Source organism: Oncorhynchus kisutch, linkage group LG6 (assembly GCF_002021735.2).
Source record: "Oncorhynchus kisutch isolate 150728-3 linkage group LG6, Okis_V2, whole genome shotgun sequence".
NCBI classification, from domain to species: domain Eukaryota; kingdom Metazoa; phylum Chordata; class Actinopteri; order Salmoniformes; family Salmonidae; genus Oncorhynchus; species Oncorhynchus kisutch.
The window spans coordinates 69,595,800-69,615,549 of NC_034179.2; the positions used below are offsets into that span (position 1 = coordinate 69,595,800).

The 19,750-nt window shown below is 47.1% G+C and overlaps 1 protein-coding gene and 1 non-coding gene across 2 annotated transcripts; both read right to left on the reverse strand.

Annotated features, from left to right (window-relative positions):
- Nucleotides 1-331: 331 nt before the first annotated feature.
- Nucleotides 332-17,103, reverse strand: LOC109893305 (cyclin-dependent kinase 12-like). Its single transcript, XM_020486479.2, has 14 exons — nucleotides 14,968-17,103; nucleotides 11,303-12,010; nucleotides 10,571-10,750; nucleotides 10,210-10,349; nucleotides 9,664-9,834; nucleotides 9,366-9,555; nucleotides 7,712-7,768; nucleotides 6,833-6,934; nucleotides 6,395-6,472; nucleotides 5,523-5,639; nucleotides 5,257-5,388; nucleotides 4,750-4,973; nucleotides 4,111-4,554; nucleotides 332-2,241 (listed from the first exon to the last, which is right to left on the reverse strand). The coding sequence occupies exons 1-14, from the start codon at nucleotides 16,233-16,235 to the stop codon at nucleotides 1,817-1,819; spliced, it is 4,236 nt and encodes a 1,411-aa protein (XP_020342068.2). The 5' UTR covers nucleotides 16,236-17,103; the 3' UTR covers nucleotides 332-1,816.
- On the reverse strand, nucleotides 10,879-11,015 carry LOC116374525 (small nucleolar RNA SNORA5). The gene has a single exon (XR_004210492.1). It is a non-coding gene; the product is annotated as a small nucleolar RNA SNORA5 (small nucleolar RNA).
- Nucleotides 17,104-19,750: the final 2,647 nt, after the last annotated feature.

Consider the following 19,750-nt stretch of genomic DNA (forward strand, 5'->3'; position numbering starts at 1 on the left):
ACTCGATGCCGACATCTTTCTAGCTGATTTACACGCTGAAGCTATGTTGCACTTGGTGACCTCTGACTGTTTCATCCTAACATCGTTGGTGCCGACGTAGTTAACAATATCTCTATACCTGCCAGTTTTAGCCAGCCCCATCTTCAGATTAGCCTTAACGTCGGTAGCCTTGCCCCCTGGTAAACAGTGTATGATCTCTGGATGATTCGTTTTAAGTCTAATACTGCGGGTAATGGAGTAGCCAATGACTAGGTTTTTCAATTTGTCAGAGCTGATGTTTGGTATACTCCGTGTACATGACAAGAGAATAAAGCACATCACTTTTTAAAACTTTCTGGTCACATGATTTCCTTTAATAAATTGAACCGAGAAAACACATATTACAAAATATCATCTCTTACAGTCACACGGTCACATGAAACCCAAAGTCAGATCTCTTCTCAATTTCTCCCTTCCCAAAACAAAACAAAGGAAACAAAACCATGGACCATCTTTTTAACATGTAACTTTGTCTTTAAAGTAGAAAATAATCACACAAAAACATATTTGCTGCACAGAGTTAGGCAGGGAGGCAAAAGATAACAAGGCTATCAGAGATCGTCAGGGAAAGCTTTGGAGAGGTGTGTAGGTCTATAGGTGTCCAGTTGCTACGGGATTGGGCGACCAGCTTCTAAGCTGTGGCCAGAGGGTCAATGAAAGACTAGTGAGTACAGTAGAGCAGTTAATGACACAGTGTCAAGAGTTTGTGTTTTCTGTCAGTGTGTAGCAGAGGGAGTACTAGGGTTAGAGAGGCACATGTACCTGTTTACTAGAGAGAGAACGTTTGAGAATGAACACATTCATTTCTACATGGGAAAGCTAACTGAGGCTGACATACATGGATTGAGCGAGAGAGACAAGAAGGGGAGATAGGACTGAGATCCGAATACCTTATTTTACAGTACCTTTGGCCATGGACACACAAGGTATGCTAATGAATTTTGAGCCATGCCTTCTCTTGTTAATGTGCCTTCCAGAACATGAGAAACAACCCAACACTTCCCTGCGGGCAAAGATCATTCAGGGGTTGCTAAGGTCACAAAGGAGGCACAAGGTCGAAAGTCAGGAGCCAGCTAAGCGAGATGAGACTGAGTAGTTAACCAACTCTCAGTCCCAGTGTTTTCCATCTGTACCCCCCAGTTAACCACCTCTACATTTCAGACTTGTTCTTTGTTCCACCGGTGTCATACGTAGCAGACACCAACCCCCACCCATTCAACTGCAGATGAAGAGGAGTGAGGACACCAGACTCCAAAACCCACTGATAGCCTCATCGTTAGAGGGCACTGCAGTAGACATAACAATCATTTGAGTTTGCAAATTAAACAAAAGGAAATCACAGCTGATCACATTCCATGTGTGGAACTCGTTAGGATCCAACTTCTTCAACAAGTCATGTGGTCCAAGAGGGGCAGTGTTAGTGATTGAAGGGTGTGGAAGTTTGTCCCACCTCCAGGTCTAGCATCTCACCACGGCCCAACCCCAGACTGTCTGTCTAGAGTGGGGCTAAGTTTGTCCTTTAGCCAAACTGACACCGTCCATCTTCACAATAACATCCTGACCCAAAGACCTGCTCTTTCCTCCAGACTAACAATCTCGCAGCCATCTACCTCACATCTTCCAATATACACAACCTGCTCAGGTGAGCTGCTCTTCTGTTCCCACCTAGAGAGACTGGTCTATAGTATCATCATTATCAGTACCGTAGGTGTCCCTGGCTCCTGTTCCTGTAGGTCGGCCCACTGTACCCCATGTCTCTAAACAGGCCCACCCAGGATCAGCGAGCGGTCCTGTGGGCAAAGCGGAGGTCCTGGTCCTTGGGGAACTGTGCTGGGATAGCAGAGGCAGCAGATTCCATGCTAATAGGAGGCTCTCTGGCAGGAGATGGTTTAGGGGAGTCAGTCGTCCAGGCAGGGGCTGGCTGTCCCCGGACAGGGGTGCCCACGGCGGGGGAGTGGTCCCTGCTGCGCTGAGGGGCCCCAGCCTCTGGGTCCTGCTGGGAAATGAGCTGCAGCAGGGCGGCTGCCACCGCAGGACTGATGTCCTGACCGGGCCCGGGCTGGGGTTCAGAGCTGGGCTGCTGCTGGCCAGGGGGGAGGAGGGCTGAGGGTGGAGGGCCAGGCGGAGAGGGGGGACGTCGCTCAGAGGATGGAGGGACCTGATTTGTTCCGATCTGCTGCTTCCGCTTAGTGACTGCACAGTCTGAGGGAAGTCAGAGAAAAGACAGTCAATCAGATATTTACAAGAAACACAAAGCACACAGTTACAGTGAGATTTCACCTGGACATTTGTGCCATCTACACTACAGACATTTTTATTCAATTCCCTTTAGTGAAACATCCCAGAGAACCAGGTAAGTGTTTGTGAGTGGGGGTCTAGACAACGTACAGCTGTATTTCCCACCTTGGCCAGCAGAGGGAGATCATGTACCATTCCTACCGGGATGCTCACCATCCACTCAACAAAGTAGTTTCAGTTGGACAAATATTTTCAATAGGCTACTGTTTTAATTGGACGAGTAATACGTGTAGTTGTCATGGGTTGATACTGCTACTAAATACCACTATTGTGATTATGATAAATGTTCATTCTCTAAATTAGTCTGGAGGTGTGCCACCTACGTTATTTCTCCCATCTTGGTTCCTGGTGACTGGTATGTTATAAAATCCTTAAGTAAGTAACATTTTTGAATGTTGACAGACAAGTTGTAATGTTGAGAGACGATGGAATATCAAAAGACCTCATGGCGGCCTAAATAATCAACATAACATTTATTCACACACACGTATGTGAACAACAAAAGAAAGACACAGGACATACGGGGTGTTCATAACAATAATAATCGATTGGACGTATATAGCGCTTTTCGAGACACCCAAAGCGCTTTACATAGTAGAGGGGGATTCTCACCTTAGAGTTTGTTCAGCCCTGACAGACACTCAAGTTATATTTCAACAACAATACGAGCATGGGTTGTTATGGATAGGGAGGGGTCAAACCTGAAGTTTGGGGGGGGGGGGGTGCATAAAGCTGAGACAGAGCGAGATGCCTTCTCAGTCTGCTGTCATGGCTACCGGGCAACACTGCTGCTACAGTTGTTTCCTAGGCAACAGGGTTGTTGCTTTAAGTGAACACAGTAGGGTGACTACGGATACAGTCTACAGAGAACGCTTTACTAGCGTTGGATGAATTCTGAGGTCTAATGTAAAAGACAACATAGAAAAATAAAATGTAAAATGTGTGATTTAAATAAAAGTTAAATGAAAGACATGCAGGTGAAGTCTAAGGTTCAAAACATTTATTTTTGCTTGATAATTTATTAGACTTTCTTCATAAAAATGTTGACATTACAGACTGGTTTTAAATCAATATATTTTTATGGAAGGAAGAACAATCCAAGAAACCTGCTTTAACAAATGGAGAAATGAGAGAGAAAGAGGGAATGGGAAAAGAAAACAGGGTGACAGAGGCAGGAGTGAAAGGGAAGAGTGCAGTGTGAACCATTGTCTTTCTAACGCTGTAAAACTACAAACCTTCTCTTAGTTTACATTCACACCAATGACAAAAGTCCTTGTGCCCAAAGCCCAGTCCATGTGACCTGGGCCGTCCGAAGCCACTCCCTGGTCAGACATCTTGAGAACTTGCCAACTTCATGTATGGTATGTTTCCACCTATGTGTGACTGAGTGGGTGAAAGTAGCCTTTGAAGTGGGAGACAGGTGAGACAGACAAAAGGTGGGTAGGGGTGTGTAACTGTTGTTGAGAAGAGGTGGGTCTAGACAACATAAAACTCATCTTCCTCAAAATATATTTAAAGTAACCGTGGAATCTTTCTTCCGATTTGCCATTTAGTTAAGATCTTTCATCTCATCAGCTCGTTTATAAAGGAATTTACAACTGCTTTATGGTAAGCAGAAAAATAATTGATGACAAGATCCGCACCATGACAGGGAAGCTATGACGGGGCGTCACCCTCCGCCCAGTCTCCTCCCCCTCATCCACCAGTCCCCTGTGAGATCCCCCTGACCCAGTGCTCTCTGTCCCTCCCCCTAGAGACTGAACCCAGACTTGCCCTTGCGATCAGCAGTGGAGGCAGACGAACCGCGAGTCACAGCCTCCTCTGATTGGACGCCATTGCTCTCGTCGCCTTGCTCAGCCCCCCCGGCCTGCGGCTTAATGAGCTGGCCCAATAGGAGGGCCAGGAGGTTGGTCTGGTCGTCCTGGCTGAGGGGCGGCTCGCTGTGGTGCGGGGAGGGCTCCTGAGGCTCTGGGGGAGGTTCGGGGGGTTGGGACCTAGCCGGACCCTGATCCTCTGAGGCCTCCCGGTGATGGGAGGCCTCGGTCAGGGCAGACAGGGACTGGCTAAGGGTCTCTAGCTGCTGCTGGCTCTCTGGGTTGGAGGAGACGTTGAGCAGCTGGGCCATCTGAGGCAGGCTGAGGTCTGTCTGTCTCTGCAACAGGTTCAACAGTACAGCCAGCTCTGTCTGGTTCAGCTGCTCTGCCGCAGCACCCAGGCCTGATGGGAGAGAAACAATGGTCACACATACTGTAGACAGCAGCCTGCTGAGAGTGTATGGAGACAACATGTGTTCACATTATAGACTTACAACAACCCTCAGCTGCCTGTGCAGCCACTATCTAACCAAGGAGACATTTGGATAAGGGTATGTTCTTCTATAGTAGCGAACTGTGACTACTGTGTCGGCCTGACCTGCTAGCTCATTGGCTGAGATGGCTGAGGAGGGTGGTCTTCCGGGCGGAGGGGGCGGGGCTCCAGCTGGGCTGGCTTGGGGCCGGCTGTTCTCTCCACTGGAAGCCCCTGAGGGGTCCTTACGGGGCACTTTGGGCACAGGCACATCCTCGGGCTGCCCGCTCTGACGCTGGCGCCTCCGTTTCTTACTCCACAGCTCGTGGCAGTCCTGCCAGTGAGGGAGACTGGGGAGAGAGAGAGAGAGAGAGAGAGAGAGAGAGAGAGAGAGAGAGAGAGAGAGAGAGACAGAGACAGACAGAGACAGGAGCAAAAAAGGGGTGATGAAAGCATGAGGGAGAGAAACAGAAAGAGAGGCAAAGTTAGGTGTATGGGAAAGAAATCGAGAGGGGTGTTGGTGTCACAGAAAGAAAGCAATAGGGGTGTTGGGAGTATGGTGGTGGATAGTTTGAGGTTGTTCTCTAGATGTAATGGGCCCAGGAAAGGAAAGTGCAAAGACGAGGTCCTCACTTGGGCGGGGACATCTTGCTGGGCTCCACGTTACACAGGAAGTCACTATTGAGGGCCTGTTCGGCCGTGCAGCGTCGCGCAGGGTCAAGGGTCAGCATGCGGTCCAGCAGGTCCAGGGCCTGAGCAGGCAGACTGACAAGAGAGAGAGACAAATTTGAGAGCGCGAGTCAAACAAATAGCATCGACAACTGATGTACTGCCACAACAATCAGATTGATGAAAGGACAAGAAAATCCCATGGTGTGTATGTATGTCATGTTGCGTACAAGGCAAACTCCTCGCGTAGCCTTCGGCGGTACTGTTTCTTGGGCTTCATGGTGTTGAAGTAGGGCAGCTTGATGACGTCAGGCCAGGCAGCGGGACAGGGGCTCCCACACAGACGACTGAGACAGAGAGGGAGAGAGTTAGAGCTGTGGTAAACATGGGCCCTATCCCAGATGGCACCCCATTCCCTATATAGTGCAATGCTTTTGACCAAGGCCCTTAGAGCTCTGGTCAAAAGTAGTGCAATATATAGCAGGGGTATTGAACTCCTATTTGAGAAGGTCCAGTCACACAAATATCCAAGGCGGCAAAGGTCCGGATGGGAAGTCATTTATCAACCCCCGACCTCGCAACCCATACGACCCAAAATGATTCACTTCCCTCTTGTATGAAAGAACATACTTTTAATAAGCTAATTGCCTGCAAGTCTACACATATAGCCTTTTCTGTTTTGTTCAAATGATACCCGAGTGACTCAACAAAATCTAAAATGGGGGACCAATGTGGGTCGAGACCCCTGGGCACATAATTTGGCCATGATAACTACAAGATTTAGGTAGCTGGTCAACTTACCTATCTAGCGGACATCAACTGGACATTTCTGACAAGTTAAAAACAGCTCTTTAAGATCTTTCAGTGAATGACATAAGAGGGAACCTGCCCATGCACTTCCAAATGTAGAAATGGCACTCAAACGCAGTAGGTTGAAAGCCCTAGTTCCAAAAACAAGAAAGTCAGGACCCGCGGTCCGTATTGACCCATTCTGGGTCTGGACTGCGGTCTGCCTGCTATATAAGAAATAGGTTGCCATGTCAGACAGGATTGTAATGTGGAGATGCAGTCTTCCAGGCAGCAGGGGCCAATAGCAGCATACCTGATCAACTCTAACTGCAGCAGCTCCTGATTGGCCTGGAAGATGGGCTTCTTGGTGAACAGTTCTCCCAGAATACACCTGTGCACAAACAGTCAATGGACAATGTTGGCCACTCATATATATATATATAACAATTTTTAAAAAGCATTCACAAATCTTCAGTTAGGATTTGTTAAGAGTGATAATTATCTGCCAATCATCAGGTTTAGAGCTCTGACTACGTCAGTCAAAATTATATAGCAGTTTCATGGTGACACCATGTGGAAAAATAAGGTAAGTACAATCTGTTCTCCTACGTAGAGCTTGTTCGATTGGAGAATATATGTGTGAATGAAATGTTTGTGCACCAATAAACCTGCACAGGGAATGAGTGTTCTTGGGCATGTACAGAATCCGTGTGTGGGTGAGTGTGTGTAGGCAAGGTGAGTGTGTACTAACCCGCAGCTCCAGACGTCGATGGCTGGAGAGTACCTCTCCTCTCCCAGGAGGAGCTCAGGGGGGCGGTACCATAGCGTGATTACTTTATTAGTGTAGGGTCGACTGGAGGGAGCAGGGAAGGGGACATTCAGATATAACACACAGATACAGTACCTTCACTATGCTCTCCAGTGCCCAAACACCCATAATTCATCTCTCAACAATGGGCTGATGGAGGCAGAACCTCTTTATACAGGACACAGCACCACCTAGTGGGGAATCACTGGAATAGATAGATGTTTTCATTCAGACCACAATGGCAACAGAGGCCTTTTCTCAATTGGATTTGCTCAACTCCCACGTCCTCTCTCGCCTTCTTTTGAAAAAGGTAATCGAGGAGAGGCGAGGGAACGTGGATGTAAATGTGCTTGTATGAAATGAGACTCCTCCACTCGCGGATCATCGGGCAAATTAGGTTTACAGGGGTGGATCCCAAATGAGTAACGTGATAAAACGATAAGCAGCATATTGTTTGTGTGCATGCTTTTCTCCTCCAACAAAACAAAAGCGGATTCAAAAGGGGGGGTGGCAGATATCAAAACTCTTCCGTGAAGGACTCTGGTAGGATACACATGACAATCCTCATGAAAGGTGGCCATCAAGGAGGGAAGGACACTGTTCTGGTCGCCTACTAACAAATTTACATTTCCTTGACCACTTATCGGTTTCCGGGTCACAGAGGAGAGAGGACATAGGAGAGGGTGAAGGACGGGCTTTTTCCCAAATGAGAAAAGGCCCGTGTGAGGGTCATAGTTTAAAAGGACTGAACCAGGGGCAGGAAGGACCTCTGACTTTATGATGATGTCATCGTTGCTCCAAAGCAAGAAATCCAAGTCTCACCTTTCCTCTGAGTTGTAGAGGCGGGCCAAACCAAAGTCAGCCAGTTTGATCTGACCACTGCACAAGGAGAGAGATAAAGAAGTTAGAGACAGAGAATCAAACTCCATAACAAGACAACGTATTACATTCTACAGCTGTTACCTTACACAACCCTACCTACAGAAGTGAATAATTCAATCACTGTGCTGCTCGTCATCTCGTTGAGTCTACCTTTAAAACTAGCATTGTAGAACTATCATTTAAAAATGGGCAGTGAACCATCTCAGCGACCAGCCAGCAAATGCAAATGTAAAAATGTAATTGTAGCAGTAAGGGGAAAACGCTGCACGACACCTTTCTCTTCAGTTAACACAGACCCCCCCCCCCCACACACACGATCTCTCAGTCTCCCTCACACACACACCTCTCTCTCTCTCCCACAAACACACAGCTCCCAACTTTTAAAACGTTAGGAACCAAACAGATTTTTGAATTTAGAGAAAAAAATGTTTTCTATATAGTTTAGGCTTACATTAGGCATATATGAATCTAGCTTTGAAGCACATCTCATGAGTAGCAGACCCTTGTCCTTCCTTCCTGTGCCAATCAGATGAGTCTAAACCTACCTGTCAAGTTACCAGGTTGTTAGCTAGCAAGGTAACATGACTGAACAACGTCAGAACCTCGGGATTAGTATAAAACTGCCCACGACATGGTTTGTGAAATTATATAAAATGAGCACGAATCCTGCTAGAAAGACAAAAAGGTATCTCTAGTAATATTGCTCAGATGTTTTGTTGTTGCTGCAGTTTAGGCTCGAGACGAGCTCTTTTCTTTGCTGTAAAGCTGCAAGCATGCCTGTCGTGAAGCGGTGCTCCGTTTCCCCCCTCTGACACTCAGGGGCTGTGTGACAGTGAACTTGCAAAGTCCACTCAGACTGGCCTGTGTTCTTGGTTATAACAGGCGATGAAATTATACAATGTATCAACATTGCTCGAACTGTGCGCTGCTCCAATGTAACAAAATGTACACATCTAACAGGAGACTTATCAGGGTCTGCACCCCCACTCGCCATCACGGATAAATTAGATTTAAAAAACTAATGGAGGAATAGATGTACATGAAGAGGGGATGCTGAGAGAAGCAGGTGAGTGAGGGCTGGGAGGGGCTGCTGAGAGCTTCTCTCAGCAGCCCCTCCCAGGTGAGTGAGGGCTGGGAGGGGCTGCTGAGAGAAGCAGGTGAGTGAGGGCTGGGAGGGGCTGCTGAGAGAAGCAGGTGAGTGAGGGCTGGGAGGGGCTGCTGAGAGAAGCAGGTGAGTGAGGGCTGGCAGGGGATGCTGAGAGAAGCAGGTGAGTGAGGGCTGGGAGGGGATGCTGAGAGAAGCAGGTGAGTGAGGGCTGGCAGGGGATGAGGCTGGCTGATTATAGCTGCCATTCGTGATATGAATATGAAAGTGAAGTGGCATTGGACCTGTGCAAACAAGAGACCAGTGGCTGATGCTTCAATTCAACTGACTTTATAAACATATTATAACAGGCACTGGCAGGTTCTTTAGATCGGTAGGGCCGAAAGATTCAGTAGTATCATATGAAACTGTACTACGGTATGTTAAAATGTTGGTATCATAAGTATCATGACGTTTTGGTACAGTGACATTACCATGCTACACTAGTACCTGTTGTTGAGCAGTATGTTGGAGCACTTGATGTCTCTGTGCAGGAAATTCTTCTTGTGGCAGTAGTCCAGCCCCTCCATCAGCTGTCTCATGAAGCTCCTCACGTGTTCCTGGGAGAACTGACACAGCCCTGACTCCAGCAGACCCATCAGGTCATGATCCATGTACTCAAACACCAGGTAGAAGGCACCTGACGGGACAGGCAGGGGTAAGGAGGATGTGCATACACACGCATACAGGCACAGACATACACCAAGCACAAACCCCCCACACACACACAGTCCCCCTTTCCACACACCTTTGTCCTTCTTGAAGTCCAGTGCGTCCTGTTTGTCTGTGACGATCTCCTTCATGTTGACCACGCTGCGGTGGTTGAGCTGGCGGAGGATCTTGATCTCTCGGATGGCCGTGATGGGGAAGCCCTCCTTCTCATTGTCTAGACGCACCTTCTTCAGAGCCACCAGTTCACCTTGGAGGGCAGGTAGAACAACATGAACATTACAGATTACGTCATTGTCCACTGTAGGGGGTGGATGAAAATGTCTGCTTTATGGTTCCAACTCTGTTGATTGTCCCGATCAAAAGTTTAATAAATGTGCTAAATAACACACATTTGTCCAATGTACACGGACGCCCAACGGAAATGTGTCTCCTGCTTAATTTCAAACTCCTCTGAAAGACACACACACAGAGAGGCTAGAGCAAAGGGGACACGGGGAGGCGAGATCAGTCACAACACCCCATAGCATACACACATACCGCAGGCGTGGTGATCATTTGTGCCGCTCTCAAGAACAACGAAACACAGGTATGCTAGTGAAAGGGCGACACACGGGGCTCTCACCGGTGTCTTTGTCCTTGGCCTTGTACACCTGGCCGTAGGTGCCCTCCCCGATAATGCCGATGATGTCAAACTTGTCCACGCAGCGTTTGCCCCAGTCGCTCTGTGTCTGTTTGCGTTCGCCATAGCGTGGACAGCAAAACCTAGACAGGAGAGCCGAGGAGACTTGCTATTAGGAAATGTTTTACCTCGCGGAATAAGCCCTTGATGATAACTTTGTACCATCTTATGCTTATTTTGTATTTTTATTGAAAGGAAATAGGCTGCGATGGGAGAGGAGGGCTGTGGAAAAGAGGAGTGTAGATAGGTGGTTAGGGGGGGATTGATAAGAAGGGTGGGTTCGGTTGAGCAGATAGGGACTCACTTTGGTCTCTTCTTGAGTGCGGACTGGGGCGGAGGTGGAGCTCTGTAGACGGGGGACTGAGGGGGCGAGGGGTCTCCTCCGGCCAGCGTGGGGGGCAGCGGGAGGTCGATCAGAGACGGCCGATTCCGCACCTCTTTCTCCTTCCTGGAAGACCTCTGAGGAGGAGTGGACTTCTTCGGACTGATGGAGGGAGAGAGAGGAGAAGTGAGAGCGAGAGATCAAAGGTAAAGAAGGAAGGAGAGAAAAAGAGCAAGTCATGACTCCACCACATCATCGTTTCTCTAGTGAGTTTGGATTTTCTTTTCCTTATATGTCTGGAGCACAAATGTATCCCAAACTACCATGACAAAGGGATGTGGGGCCCATGAAATACAGTTTCACTTTGGCAGCCATTTTGGCCAGTGCAGTCCATTGTAGAGGAAGCACTGAATTTGACAAGGCTGCAAGGAGTTAGTGATCATTTTTAAGTCCCCTGTAGGCCTGTTTTTACTACTAGACATACTTGTGATCTAATGGCAGCTAAAGCATCGCCTACAGAGCATTCAGTTAATCTGTTCAGAATTCCAGTACTGTACTGCAGGCAGGTGTGTGTTTCAGAGAGACTGACTGTTGGGTGAAACCTGAGCCTACAGTAAAGGCCTAATGACTGTTCTGTTGATGACTACACGTTTGCCAAGCAACAGAACTGGGGAGAGGAGAGGTGTGTGTGTGTATGCGTGTTTCATGGCTTACCTGTCCTGGCAGTCTCCCACTAGCATGGGTGGTAAAGGCAGGGGGGGCAGAGTGGAGGTCTTGTGGATGGGTGTCAAACGGGCAGGGCTGCGTGTGGGCATGGGGGCAGGAGATTTGGACTGGGGAGACGACAATGAGGAAGAGGAGAGGGCTGTGGAGGTTGCGAGGCTGGACTCAGTCTGGCCCTGGGGTGTAGGTGGCTGAAGTTGGGCAACAGGGGTGGAGGGCAGAGGAGGTGGAGGTAGTGGGGTCGTCTGACCGGGGGGCAGAGGGGGAGCAGGAGATGAGAAGATGGAGGGTGGAGATGCAGAGCCGTGTTCTTCGCCAACAAGAGTGTCCTGGGGCTGGGGTGCAATGGGTGGAGGCTGGAGGTCCGTGGCTTGGACAGAGTCTCTCTCAGGTACTCTCTCGGGCTCAGCTTTAGGGGGGCGTGAGGTGGACCCTTTGGTCTTGCGTGAGGAAGGTGGAGGGGACGGGGGACGAGCTGCAGCCACCGCAGCCTGGCGCTCCTTCTTCCTCCGGCTAAGCTCCGCCCCCAGGCTGGAGTTAAGTGGCAGGCGTGAAGAGGGTGGGGAGCGGCTGGTGGGCCGGCTGCTGTGAGACCCGCCCCCCCCGGCAGAGGACGAATGCTTCTTGTTGCGAGAGCGAGAGGAGGAGCGACGGGAAGAGGAGAAAGGCGGCGAACGACTCCGGGAGCGAACTGAGCGCCTGGAGAGAGAGGGGGGAAGATGTTAGGAAAACAAGAATTCCTTGTTGGCTGCAAGTTCTCTCTCTAAGTTGGGAGTGAGGACCAAGAAAGAGGAACTAGAAGGGAGGCCATTTGACATTACTAGGGCATTGTGCACTTGTGTATTAAGGTGTTAATAAAAACAACAAATGGCACATCACTGCAATTGATAACTACGGAACGTGTGTTATGTTTATATAATGAGATAAGGCCATGCGGCAAGCTCACTCCACAGCTAGCTTGACATTTCACCAATTGTGCTATCGAATTGGATCCTTTTCTGTCACTCAACTGGTTCGTAAGTGGTCAACTGGCGCTCACGTGTGTTGGCGAGGCAGGACCCTGGTCCAAGCTCAGTTAGAGGCAAGTTCAGAGAGGTAGCGCTATTTGCTAAGATAGCACACTGACTGCGTTTACACATAGGAGTTATGTCTCCTTCTATAGAAGTTACACTTCCCATTCCCTTAGTCAGCATACAAACATACAATTAGGTCAGTCATGGGGACAACCTTTGGCTACTTTAAGTTCAGACTAAAGCAATGTGTGTACAAACGTCCCCCAGAAGTCTACTGTCTTGTGGGTTAACCTCAACATTCCTCTGGCATTAGGCCAAATAGCTTAGGGACATAAATTCAAAACACCTCATCACCATACATACTTTTGATAACCATTATGCTTCGGGATTTTGGCAGAGTGAGATAAAGATAAAAATGGTATAGATGAGTTTGTGTCCAGTATGAAAGAAGTTAAGAGGTAGTTTTGCGAGACAATGCTAACTAGTTAGCAATTCTGCTGGCACTAGTTGGCAACATTCTTCAAACTGCATGCAGACATAAAATGGTATCCACAAGTTGATCTGACTCTGGGGAAGTAGATTATTTTTTTAAAATTTTACTAGGCAAATCAGTTAAGAACAAATTCTTATTTACAATGACGGCCTCATAAAGGGCGCTTGGAAGAAGATGGCACTGATGAAAATCATTAAGTATCCCTTTAATTGTGGAGACAACATTCCGATTCCATCATTTGTTTGAAGGTTAGGGAGAAAAAAAACTAGTAGCAAGTGAATATGTCCCTGAGCATGAAAACTTATAAAAGTCTACAAACTAAATTTAAAATGTGATTTTTGTAAGTTAATAACTGGGACATTGAAGTTAATGAGCTAGACTATACAAATAGCCTACAGTTAGCTACATGCTTAAATGGCATCCGAGTGGTGCAGTGGTCTAAGGCACTGCATCTCAGTGCTAGAGGTGTCACTACGGACCCTGGTTCGATTCCAGGCTGGGAGTCCCATAGGGCGGCACACCATTGGCCCAGTGTCGTCCGGGTTAGGGTTTGGCTGGGGTAGGTCGTCATTGTAAATAATAATTTGTTCTTAACTGACTTGCCTAGTTAAATAACAGAAAATTACATAAAAAAGACTACACCAAAATAATTCACCAGCATTTTTCAATAATACTGACAGTAGAGAAACTTTTAACAATCACTATGGAGGGCCTAGTTTTATCATACAGCTATGCCACCTCCCACCAACAGAAGCTCAAGGTCCACTCACTGATGCAACACAAAATCAAAATGGCTGAATGTCAACAGCCAGCCCAAGGCTCTCCAACCCTGTTCCTGGAGAGCTAACATCACCCCGCTGCCTGGCTAGTGTAGCCTATCCCCCAACCCATGCCCTCTCCTGCTCCAAAGACCACAGCTCCTCATAGGGTTTCCCTAGACTGGAGCATACAGGCCTTGCCTGTCTGAGCCCAATGTGATGCCTCCTGACTTCCATAGGTTTCCCTTCCCCCTCTACACCACATGGCAAGAGGCAATAACTCCCTGGCAGAAACAGCCCTGCGTGTCACAGACACATCTGAACATAGAACCAATGTCTCTTCCCTGACCATAGTTTTAAGTAGCCCGTGCAGGACATTGCAACCTGGCCTAGCCATTCCCTTTCCAACACCTTGAGGCTAGGAGCACGGGAGAGGAAACTACAGGTACCGTCTGTTACCCATGGCTCAATCCTCAGCTGTCTAACGCACTGTCTCAACCACTTACGATTTAAAAAAAAGGTACAATATGCAGAAATCTCTCCACCATTTCCTGTTTGCAAAAATTATAATAGTTCTCCTAATTTCAGTTTGTTACAAAACAAGCAATGCATCATTGTACCAACTAAACGCTGTGAAATATTGTCTATAACCCAAAATATTGTATTTTCAGCTGTTTGAAGCTAGTGTACTAAACTGAAAGTAAAAGACACAAAAACCAAACTTAAAAAGAAGCATATAAATAGTGCATATTGAACAGATCTACTGCTTCTTAAACTTACTTTCAATGAGAAAGACATGTGAGTTATAGATCTGTCAATGTGAATTTGGTCAGGTTGCCCAAAAGGTTACATATTGCAACGTTATCAAACACACAGTACAAGCACTTCTTTAGCACACAAACAAAAGAGGGTAGAAAACAAACAGTAGAAACAGTCAGAGTGGACCTGGTGTCTCCTCCAGTGGCCTGGCCATGTTCCAGTATGACCAATAAGAACAACAGTAACACCACCAGTTCAATATCATGTTTGCGGCCTTACTGGGCCTCTAAAAAATCACCTTGGGCATTTGTGAGAATCAACGTGTGTGTTAGATAGCACTGGTGAATATGCCTATGTGTGTGGAGGTGCATGCCATGCATACAGTGAGTGAATAACCGACAGATTGGGTGGCTAGTAGTAGTCCATAGCTACATGTTAGTATTAGCTTGTGTCTCAAATGACACCATATTCCCGTTGTAGTCCACTACTTTTGACCAGTCTCATGGGGCCTGGTCAAAAGTAGTGCTGAATAAAGGGAATAGAGTGCGATTTGGTACGTATTACACTACTAGCATAAATGTGAATATGAGGCAGGCTGAATGGAAGGTGCCTGGGCCAGGCTATAATACTCACCGGGACACAGGGCTAGCGCTGGAGGACCTGCGATTACCATATGGACTGATGGAGCGTCTCCTGGAGTAGGGGCTGTCGTCTCGCTCATAGCTGGAAGACCTCTGCCTGCTGGCGTAGGGGCTGTCCGACCTCTGCCTGCTCCGCCTGGACATCTCCCTGTAGGGGCTGGGGCTCTGTGGGGCCGGCCTGCGTCTCTGGTGGTGGTAGCTGTCCACCTCCTGGCTGTAACCACCGACCATGGGGCTTCCATTACCCCCTCTCCTTGGGGGGCTGGGGGACTGTGTAGGGGCTGTTACCTTCCGGCGAGGGCTCCCCCTGCTCGAGGAAGGCTGCCCCTTGCCCCTAGGGCTGGACTTGTGGCTCTTTGAGGACTTGCGTTGGCTCCTCTCCGTCCGGACCTTCTGAGAGGCAGAGGTGCTCTGGCTGGCGGTTGCATCCCCCCGACCCTCACGCCCCTCCCGTCCCTCTGTCTTCTGTGGCTTATCCTTGCGAGACTTCCCGGAGCGGCCACCCTCCTTGCTGCGAGATGACGAGGAGGAGGATGTGGTGCTTCCCACACTGGCTGCAGTTTGGGCCTGGGAGGAAGGGGGCAACTCTCCACGCTTTGGCCCCAAGTCAGCCTCCAGCTGACCCTGACGTCGTGACCCGGAGGACAGGGATGCTACAGAGGACAGGGTGGCCACCTTCTCCTTGACTTTCCCAGAGCTCCCTCTCTCACGGTCTTTGCTGCTTTTTTTCTTGGTAGTCTGACCCCCTTCCCCAGAGTCTCTAACTTTGTTGGGATCCTTCGACTTTTTGCGAGAGTGTCGGTGCTTATGTTCACGGCCATCTCTACCAACAGCCCCGCCCCCATCCCCTTTACTATAATCTGGGACAGGTTCTAACCGATCCCCAGACCCTCTTTCAGCAGGCGGGTCCGAAAAAGTATCCGAATCGGAACTTATGTCGTCATATTCTACCAGCGGCTTCACGGCGCTAACGGAAGGAGGCGCTGTGGAGGTGAGGGCAGAAAAACCAGGGCCCTGAGCCACCTCGGACTCACGTCCATGTTTGGCTGATTTATGCCGTTTGCGCTTGGAAGAAGATGGCACTGACGACTTTGACTGGAGGTTACCGTCCTTGCTCGTCATGTTGCCCGCAGAGGTATGAGGCAGGACCAGGGGCTGGTGTGGCCCGCTGTTACCACTCGTTGTTTGGGGCGGCAGGGCAATGCTACTGTTGGATTCCGGCTTCCTCTTGGTCCCATGGTGTCTGTCCGACCCAGGCATTCCTCACGTCAGCGGCGGAACCTCTCCCGAGCGTGGGCCTCTGTAGCCGAGATAATACATTAACGGGAGAGTAGTACTCCGAAATCCGGTAAAATGAGATCCAGTGTTCTAAGCAAGCCGACAAATAGAAAATAGTCTGCCCAGGTTTAGTCCTCACGCATTATCCAAGTCGTTCGGCAGCATGGTTTGTCAAAGCAGAAAAATCAAGGTTGCTAGTGCCAAAAAACGCCACTAAAATGAAGGCCTGTGCGTTTAGCTAGTTAGAGAAACTGGCTGAAAAGGCCCAAACAATAAATCGGAGCATTGTGCGCTCTTCTCCGTTTCTATTTGGCTAGCTAGCTCTGTGTAGCTAGCATGCTGTTTGGTAAAAAACGAAAGAAAAAAATAAGTCCCTTTTCTTTTAGCTTCCCTTGTCCGGTGCCAAGCTTAGTTTAGGGTTATTGTTCCTTAGATTTACGGTTTTGTAGTTCAATAAACAAACAGTTAGCCGTCATTTACAGCCGATGTTGTTTCTCGAACAAAATGAAAACTTGACCCGGTTGGTACTGTTTACATGGTCCCTTTTAATATAATTTTATCTCTTGTTAATTTGATATTGATCAGAAATTATAGTATTTTCATGTGCAGTAGATGTTCCAGTTTATTTTTAATGGCTCTGGGAATCAACCAGGCCTATCTTTAGGGCGATGATAGTGGATTTAATAACATCCACAGCCCTTTCAAGAGACGACAACCGCCATTGTGGCTCCTGTTATAAATTCTGCAACTGCGCTCCTATCGTTATCGCCCTATGACTAGAACCGGAAGTCTCGACGGCTGTCATTCTTCATGGTAGCTCAGCAACAGCCTATCCCAAAGCGCTATCCAGGGAGCTCCACCGCCTTCCGCCCTTGGCGAGACGCAATGTTTCACCTGTAGAGGGCCTATTAAATATAACTTTCTTTCCATGAATGTCAACGTTATTATATTCCAACTACATTAGCTAGCTTGTAAATAATTTAAACAACTTCAGAAGTTGACAACAAAATACGGAACACAAAAACGATACGGGTAGAGTAATGTCTTAATTTTATTGAGAAATTGAACAGAAAGTGGCCATAGCCCTGTGCTGCCGACCAAAGAGAAACAGCTAGCTATGTATGATGTGTAAGCACAGATATTGATACCTCTCTGTCGTAAAACATAGCAAACTGACACTAACCGACTTAAAACAAATGTATTTTTTATAAGTCAGTGGTGTCACCTCAAAAACCACATCACTCAGTGGTGTCACACCAACAACCACACAAATGGCAACCAGAGACCAACTATTGCTTCCATGAGGTATCCGCACATTCAATAATTATTTAATTTAGCTCCATAATAAATCAGCGCAGTGCTCAACATTAATCAAATCAAATCAAATTTATTTATATAGCCCTTCGTACATCAGCTGATATCTCAAAGTGCTGTACAGAAACCCAGCCTAAAACCCCAAACAGCAAGCAATGCAGGTGTAGAAGCATTAGACAGTTTATAGTATTTATTTAACATTGGCGTTACTACTAACTTATTTTTTCAACACTAATGTTATCGTAGACCGGTCTTCACCATCAGACTTGTGTTATAAAAAATATCCATAATTGTATGTGGAACCAAATTGACTATTATCTAACAGATACCTCCATTTCCAAACTGGACTCAAGGGTAGACGTAACATAGTAAACAAAGTCCGGGACACACAATTAGTATGATACGTTACATTTAGTATGGTATTTATTCATTTGTGGATGTCCATCATCCATTTCTATGATATGTTACGAATTCCAATTTGTTGTGGCTAATGTTAGCTAGGTCTCTAATGTTAGCTAGGCTAGGGGTTAACGGTTTAGGGGAAGGGTTAGCTAACATGCTAAGTAGTTTCAAAGTAGTTAAAACATGTTCTTTTTTATTGAACCTTTATTTAACTAGGCACGTCAGTTAAGAACAAATTTTTATTTACAATGACGGCCTAGGAACAGTGGGTTTACTGCCTTGTTCAGGCAGAATGACACATTTTTACCTTGTCAGCTCAGTGATTCAATCTAGCAACCTTTCGGTTACTGACCCAACGTTGTAACCAATAGGCTACCTGCCGCCCCAAATGTAGTAAGTAGTTGCAAAGTTGCTAATGAGCTAAAATGCTAAAGTTGTCGGTTTTGAGCACGCAACCTTTGGGTTTTAGACCTTTGCGTTAGCTAACATGCTAAGTAGTTGCAAAGTAGCTAAAAACTTCAACTAAATGCATGCTATTCAACCGATCACTGCCCACACCTGCTCTCCCGTCCAGCATCACTACTCTGGACGGCTCTGACTTAGAATACGTGGGCAACTACAAATACCTAGGTGTCTGGTTAGACTGTAAACTCTCCCTCCAGACTCACATTAAGCATCTCCAATCTTAAAATTACATCTAGAATTTGCTTCCTATATCGCAACAAAACATCCTTCACTCATACTACCAAACATACCCTTGTAAAACTGACTATCCTACCGATCCTTGACTTTGGCGATGTCATTTACAAAATAGCTTCCAACACTCTACTCAGCAAATTGGATGCAGTCTATCACAGTGCCATCCATTTTGTCACCAAAGCCCCATACACTACCCACCATTGCGACCTGTACGCTCTCGTTGGTTGGTCCTCGCTTCATACTCGTCGTCAAAACCACCGGGTACAGGTTATCTACAAGTCTCTGCTAGGTAAAGCCACGCCTTATCTCAGCTCACTGGTCACCATAGCAGCACCCACTCGTAGCACGCGCTCCAGAAGGTATATCTCACTGGTCACCCCCACCTTTACATAGCCCATCTGTAAACAGCCCATCTATCTACCTACCTCATCCCCATACAGTATTTATTTATTTATCTTGCTCGTTTGCACCCCAGTATCTCTACTTGCACATTCATCTTCTCCACATCTACCATTCCAGTGTTTAATTGCTATATTGTAATTACTTCACCACCATGGCCTATTTATTGCCTTTAACTCCCTTATCTTACCTCATTTGCACTCACTGTATATAGACTTTTTGTTTTCTTTTGTTCTACTGTATTATTGACTATGTGTTGTTTATTCCATGTGTAACTCTGTGTTGTTGTATGTGTCGAATTGCTATGCTTTATCTTGGCCAGGTCGCAGTTGCAAATGAGAAGTTGTTCTCAACTAGCCTACCTGGTTAAATAAAGGTGAAATTAAATAAATAAATAAAAAGAAAAAGTAGTAAGTAGTTAAAGTTTCAAAATTTGTCCGTGATGAGATTTGAACATGCAAACTTTGGGTTGCTAGATGTTCTTTTCATATCCACCTGACTGACCACCCTAATTTCGTTTTTACTTTCTGTCACCATATCAAACGGCTTTTAGTTTACTATGTTACACCTATTCTATGAGACCAGCCTGTCATTTCTCGACCAACTACGCTTGTCCATTGCTGTGTTCAAAACCACTTGGAACTCTGAAAAATATGAAGGCAAACCATGACATTTGTTTTCTT